Below are 7,456 nucleotides of genomic sequence, written 5' to 3'. Positions count from 1 at the left end.
CCCTTCCAGCCCTAATGTCTATGAAATCTATGAAATAATTATCTTTAATTTTAAAGGCAACTTATAACTTTTTAAAGAATTGTATGTAGTCAATATCTTATTCAGTCTACTAAGTAGCTGAAATATTAACACACCTTTAGTGAAGGTTTCTGTTTTTCCATGTTTAAAAACCTCACCTGAAGTCTCATCAGCTAAAATATAGCAAATTAAATCTTGTTTGTGGTAATATGCCAGCTGTTGAGTCCTTCTGGCAGTTCATTGTGGTTTTAGAACATTTTTCCCATTTAAAACTACTTCTTTTCTCCCTCATCATCACGTAAAGGGCCAACAAAGGTATATAGGGAAAAAGGAGCTGATAATATGTACGAAGCGTGTTAAATATGTGAAGTAAATAAGAAAAAAAACCAAAACGCCTTTTCCAAAAATACTTGAAAATCCTAATTAAAAGAAATGGCACTAAAAAGCTGATATATTTTCCCAGACAAAAGGCTTATTTTTTCTTTTAAACTGACACTTTGCTTAAGTCCAACTTAGTGTTCCTTTTCTAAAAACAGTAACGTGGGCAAAAATCAAAGACAAGACTCTACAAGTGGATTTGACAGTATACTGACAGTGGCTTATAGCTATAGTCACACCTTCAGAGAGGTGGAACATATATACAGTAAAATGAAGTGTATTTTGCCACATGTAAGTGAAGCTTGTTCGTATAAAAAAACCCACACATCTGACAAAATCCCATATTACTGGCCATTTCTGTTTAAGAAGCCAAGATAAGGACCACAGCAATGCAACAGATATTAAGAAAGCATAGAGTCTGGACAATCTTCATGTGGAGCTGGCTGAAGTCACTGCAGAACCCCTAGCGAAACTCTTCCACAACTCATGGCGCTTAGAAATCCCTGAGGACTGGAAGAGGGCCAAAGTTGTGCTCATCCACAAGAAGGGCAGGAGGAAGACTCAGGTAACTATAGGTCAAACAACCTAACTTCCATCCTAGGGAAAATCCTAGAAAAGTTCATCAAGGAGTCGAGTCTATCCGCAATGTTGGCAGAAAGTAAAATTCTGAATGACAGCTAGCATGGCTTCATTGCAGGCAGGTCTTGCCTGACCAACCTAATCCCCTTCTATGGTGAGGTAACTTGCCACCTGGACACAAGACAGTAAGCTGACATTGTATACCTTGACTTCCAAAAGGCCTTTGATCTCATATTGCCTAATGTCCTCATGAGAAAAATCAGAGGATTATGGGCTTAACTCCAAGAGAGTCAGGTGGGTGAGAAACTGGCTGCAGGATAAAAACCAGAGTCATAGTGAATGGATCTGTATCATCCTGGTGAGAAGTGGGCAACAGTGTCCCACAGGGGTCAGTGCTCAGTGCAGTACTTTTCAACATCGTTATTAATGATTTGGATGTGGGGGTGAGCAGCTCACTGGCCAAGTTTGCAGACAACACCAAGTTATGGGGGAGCGTGGTCATACTTTAAGATAGGCTGCAGATATAGGCAGACCTAGACAAGTTAGCAAATTGGGTGGATTGGAATCTGATGAAGTTCAACGTTGAGAAATGTAAAGTGCTCCAACTTGGGACAAGCAATCTCCAACACACCTACAGGCTTGGCAGCACCAAACTGACTAGCACCATGAATGAAAGGGACCTGGGGGTAATAACAGACCACAGTATGAATATGAGCTGGCAGTGCGATGCTGTAGCCAGTAAGGCAAATAGTACCCTGGCATGCATCAATCAATGCATCTCCAGGAAAACCAAGGTGATTCTTCTGCTCTACATGGCACTGATGAGACTGCAGCTGGAGTACTGCGTCCAGTTCTGGGCACCACACTTTAACAAGGATGTGGACAAGCTTGAGAGAGTCCAAAGAAGAGCCACTCGTACGATCAGTCTTAAAAGGCAAGCCATATGAGGAAAGGCTGAACGATCTAAGGCTCTTCAGTCTGAAGAAAAGAAGGCTGAGTTGGGACTTGGTAGCAGCCTAGCGCCCCACTAGGGGAGTACATCAAGGGCTCAGTGAGCAACTGTTCACCAGGGCACCCGAGGGGAAAACCAGGAGTAATGGCCAAACTCCTAGAAATCGATTCAAGCTCAACATTAGGAAAAACCTCTTCACAGTCAGGCTGTCCAAACTGTGGAAAAAGCTCCCTCCAGAGATGGTGCGATCACCTACCCTGGAAGTCTTCAAAAGGAAACTAGTCAGTCACCCAGCTAAGGTCACCTGACCCATTATCTTTCCTACTTGGTACAGGGAGCTGGACCAGATGCTCTTCCAAGGTCCCCTACAGCCTTACAATCTATGAACAGTGGGGGTTTTTTCGTGGTGATCATGATTTTAGGTATGAGCCTTCGTAGTGTGCCTGGATCTCTGCTCCTCTCCTATAGACATTTACCAAGCTCCAAGCTTCACAGTTTACAACTGCAGATTAAAATACAACTTTAAACATACTTGCAAGTGTTTACTAGACCATTAAACTCAAAATAAATATTCAAGCTTACAGTAATACTCAAAAATTACAAAGTAGGAAAAACACTCTTATGACAAGAAAAGTTAGATTCTGCAAAAATGTTCAAATATACACCAGAAACTTTATAGTTCTTGAACAAACAATTTTAAAAAGATTCACAAGAAAATTGGTCTAAGCAGATATGATACCAGAAACAGATCAAATATTCCAAAAGTTTCCACCATACTTAATTCACATCTGGCAGGAATGAAATCTAAGTTTATTTATATAATCCTGAATTTGAGCCAATGATTAAAGACAACATAAAATGAAAAAAATACATTCACAGTAGAATTCAAATGAATTCATAGTTATGCATATGCAGAAATCTTTGCAGGACTGGGACCTTAATCAGGTAAGCCTGGGACACGTGCCTGTTCACTGCACGATGCCTTAAATCACTACTTTTCTTGACAGCTTTGCACATCGGATTCAACACATATGATGCTTTAAAAACTACACTACAATGAATAGGAATAGCATTAACGTGAGTATGTAAAAAACATAGCCAAAACAAAACACCAACTACTTCATGTTATTAATAAGGAGAATGTGAGATGATTTGTAAAACAGTCTCAGCTCTCAGCAAAATTGAACACCGCACCACAGTGGTTTTCAGTTTGCATAGAAAGGGTTGTATCTGGGGTACAGTTTTTTTGGGTTCAACTATTAAAGCAAAACCAAAATGCATTAGAAAATACTATACATATTTCTTTTAAATAAATGCACAATAATAATTTTTAAAAAAATCTCACATCCATATACTGCAGCTGTATTGTTTCTACACAGGCCACCTAAAATGTTTTCCCATTTCTCTTCTACCTGCCAGCTGTTCATTTTGAAGTCCAGAGGAAAATTCTGATTTTTTCAGATTTCTTTTAGTTCACGTCCATGTTTTCAAACATTTCTGCCAGCTCTGTAACTATATGCATACATGTGTCACTCCAGCCAGTTTGCTTGCAAGTGTCCAGCAATGATCCTTCCTTCAATTTAAACGCACTCATTCTTACTTTTGCAGACTGGCGTAACGGTTTTCCTTTAAGGTCAGAAATTCATGCATTTTTCCTAAGCAGAAAAACATGAATCCAAATGAAACATGTCTTCTCCAAACAGATTTCTCACTGTGATTCTACATTTTCTCAGGTCTCCATTTCAGTCTCCACAATTTCAGGTCTGGAAGGGATTCTAGCCTTTGTTGCATTTTCCCCAGTTACGTCCTGAATATCAGATAATTGAAGAGTAGGTAGCGGTGCTCTCCAGTACTGGAATGAATTATACTGAAAATATTCTTCTGCCAACTTTGGAAAAAGAACACAACACAACATATTAAGGTATATCACTACTGTAAAAAGTAAGAATAAGCCTTCTTGCAAAAGAAACTGGGCCAAATTGTTTTAATGTACAATCTATAACCCTAATCACCAATTAATGTAATGAAATATACTAAAAATACTGAACAATCCTAACAAAAATCACACTCTGCTGTCAGTAGAATTATTTTATACTTTTATTGGGACCTAATGTATTAGCTATGAAAACATATATAACCACCTACTTCTACTCACAGCAGCAAATACACTTGCTCTTGTAGTTTTTTGTAATTTATACAACATTGTAGATAACAAATCCTATTCTTGACTCTCAAAAAGGTGCAAGTAACAGACAGTTTCAAAATCTACAATCAGCGTTAAGATTCCTGGCTTAAGGAATGTTCAGGGCTGTTTCCATGATAAGCCATCACTCAAGAAAAAACAAGTCTTCTCCCAACATAGAAAAGCATTTAATGCACATCTATTTAAGAAATAGCAGTTACAGTAAAAGCAAAGTGCTAGAAAAGGCTTCCACTATTCTGTCTTTTCTCTTTTATAGCTATGAATACTTAAGTACAGAAAATATGTTGTACTCTTATTTAAATAAAAAGCTCTCTCACCAAATAAGTGCTATATGCTTGCTAGAATACGTACGAAGCCTAATACTTGATAAATACAAAGTGCAATGCTCATTAAGAGCAAAGTACTATTAGCAGCCCTAAAATTCACTAGCTTGCCTCATTTTCATGGTTTCTACTGATCAAGTTTCCTCACTGCTATTAGAAGCCTTGAAAAAGACAGCAGTTATCCAGGTTCAGGACTCTTACTAAAAGCCTTCTGTAAATTACCGTCGAGAACCCAACTGTCTGTCAATATCAATGTTTCTACCAGCAGCCCTTTGACAGTTGCTTTCCCTTCCCCATTTCTAACTGTGGCACAATTACAATGTGGACCGTAAGGCTGAAAGACTGTGGTTCACGTGTTTAACCAATAGGTAGATAACTGGTATCTATTATAATGTAAACTACGCACAAACATTTGAGACTTGCATCTGATTATGTAAAGAAGATAATTATGCCCTTATCCCAAGAGCAATTAACTGGAGCACACTGCAATGAATTTTCTCTAATTTATAAAAAGGAAAGGAAAAGAAAAAAAAGAAAAATCAGTAAGACTGGTTTCACCTACAAACTTTTTTTTTTTTTAACCACCTCATGAATAGTATGCATCCTTTCTACGGAAGTCTAAGTCACCTCTCGTGGAACATATAAAACATTTCATCACATACAAAAATTGTACCTTGAACGCAGTGTTTCTCAACTAGGGTGCTGGAGTGAGATAAACAGATACGTTATTCAGATAAGCACGGGCTCAGACGTGTCCCTGCCTGGATGATTCCCCACCCCCACTGCTCAGCCCCTCTGCATGGAAGTAAGCCTTCTAATACATAGTTTTTCAAACTGGCTGCCACTTAATTAGAAGACGTTATGTCCAGTGAGACATGCCTCAAATCCCAAAAGGTTGAGAACTACTACTCTTAACTTGGTACTTTCTTCCCAAACTGGGGAATTAAGAGAATAATGACCCTTACCACAATTGGAAGAGATTAATCATCTATGATTCTGCTTTACTCTTGGAAGTTTCACTACCTCTCCCACCATTTTTAACAGATTTTAAAATGAATACATTTCCTCCTATTTAAGTGCTATGATCGTGTGTGGCGGGAGTTGGTTGTAGCTGTGTTGGTCTAAAGGCATGGGCCATCAAAGTTTTTTGAGTAAATGTGATATCTTTTATGAGACCCGCTAAACAGTTGGAAAAATTGTTCTTTGCAAGCTTTTGGGTACAAACAGCCTTCTTCAGGCATAGGCAGAGTCTCCTGTTGTTTTGTGTTCTCTTGGATGGCTTCTGCCAACTGTTCCAACTATTTAGTTGGTCTAATAAAAGATATCACATTTACCCAAATAACCTGGACCTTGAAACAACAAGCTCCCTCTGCTGGCTCTATAATAGAGGAGATGCAAATGCAATGTTCAAATAACTATGCTAAGTAGTCATTTGGCTCATCTGGATAATTTTATATATGTGATTCTTAAACAGGGTACCCGCGCATGCTGGGGTGGCTACAAGGTGTTAAGAGATAAGCAGGTGTAGAGGTAAATGCAGACTCTGGCTCATCCCTGCCTGGTCACAACCCTACTCCCACTGCTCGGCCTCTCTGCCAGGAGATAAACATTGTCATAAATAACTTTGGTTTTGGAATGGGATGCTGCTCAATTCACAGAAGTAATGGAGGGATGCCTGGAGTCTAGAAAGGTTAATACAGATATTTAATATTCAGCAAAGCCTGAAATCCAAATATGACTGTACCATGTTTTTCAGCTAAAACTAATTTTTTGACTACATTTATACTGCTACCACCTCTCACTGGTTGGGTAGGGGGAAGGTGGCTGCCAATGTCAGAGGGAGGGGAGGGAGACTGGTAAACACCACTTCACATGGGGGGGAGAGAGAGAAGAAAGAAGGGAGGAGGAGAGAAGTGCAGGGGAGAGAACAGGAGAGGTTGCTGTTATGTGGTAATGCTGGGCAGCTCCCGGAGCTCTTAATCCCTAGAATGTTTACAAATTAACACCTTTAAGTGGCTTAAAGTACTTGTTATGTGGCTTAAAGGTATGCCACTCCAGATCAGATTCTCTGATCCTGGTCCAGGAAGGTGCGGCCAGGTCATTCCCCACAGATGTGGCTTAAGTTGAAGGTGGGACTGCTTCAGACTTCTAGCACCAAGCCAACCAAAATTTGATCAAGATTTACGCAGCTCACAGCCTAAGGTGTAACAAGACCCTCAGAGAGTAAGCAGCACCTGCCATAGGGAGGGTGAGAGCAGGAGGGGTTGGCAGCACAGCACCTGGCCCGAAAGGAACACCCTGCGCTGAGCTGCTTGCCCCTGCAGCCACAGGCTACACCTAGGTCACCTCAGGGGCCAGATCCAGCCCATGGGCCACAGCCTGAGGATCATGATTTTACTTGCTACCTAGCAGAAAAATATCCATGTTATGAGGGGAATGGGGATTAGCCATGAACTCCGCAGCAACCTTGGCATTACAAACTGGCCACCCCATGGGGGCAAGTTACTGGAGGACCCTTCTGTCCTGCCCGCAGGGAAATGGAAAGACTACTTGGACGTGGCACATTTTGTGCACCCTTCTTGCAGGAGCAGCTGACACTGGCTAGCAGGAGGGGAGCAGGGGCCCTCTTGGCACCTGCCAACTCAGACCACATTCACCAGCTGCACCACAGCCAGCCAGCACCACCACCTTCCTCACTCCTCCTCCAGCTAATAAATCACCTTATTTAAGTAAGAGAACAACCCCCAAGGGTGCAAATTAGGGGGAGCTGAGCCACCCCTCAAAAGATGTAAAAAACACAAGGGAGGGGTCTCCAAGCAGACTACCCCTTCACTTCGGCAGGCTTGTTAATCACTGAACTGGTTTAAGTTTTCTGTGCACACCCAAGAGTCAGGTGTAATGCAAACCCTGCCTTGCCCTCCTTCCCCAGACAGACCCGGGGGCCAGGCGAGCTCCCACAGCGACCCTCACCCTCGGAGCAGGGGGCGGGGCGGGGCGGGGCGG

At 41.4% G+C, this 7,456-nt stretch overlaps 1 protein-coding gene across 2 annotated transcripts in view; it reads right to left on the bottom strand.

The window, feature by feature from the left end:
* Positions 1-2,579: 2,579 nt before the first annotated feature.
* CARNMT1 (carnosine N-methyltransferase 1) overlaps positions 2,580-7,456 on the bottom strand; it is a 56,121-nt gene continuing 51,244 nt past the window's right edge. For both annotated transcript variants that reach the window (XM_019517442.1, XM_019517443.1), the window contains exon 8: positions 2,580-3,815. In XM_019517442.1, the coding sequence (XP_019372987.1) occupies positions 3,657-3,815 (159 nt within the window). In that variant the 3' untranslated portion in view covers positions 2,580-3,656. The remainder of the gene's footprint in view (positions 3,816-7,456) is intronic.

Source organism: Gavialis gangeticus, unplaced genomic scaffold, assembly GCF_001723915.1.
Source record: "Gavialis gangeticus isolate Ggan-Ray unplaced genomic scaffold, GavGan_comp1, whole genome shotgun sequence".
Lineage (NCBI taxonomy): Eukaryota > Metazoa > Chordata > Crocodylia > Gavialidae > Gavialis > Gavialis gangeticus.
Note: the sequence above shows the minus strand (reverse complement) of the source record. Positions and strands in the feature narration are given on the sequence as shown.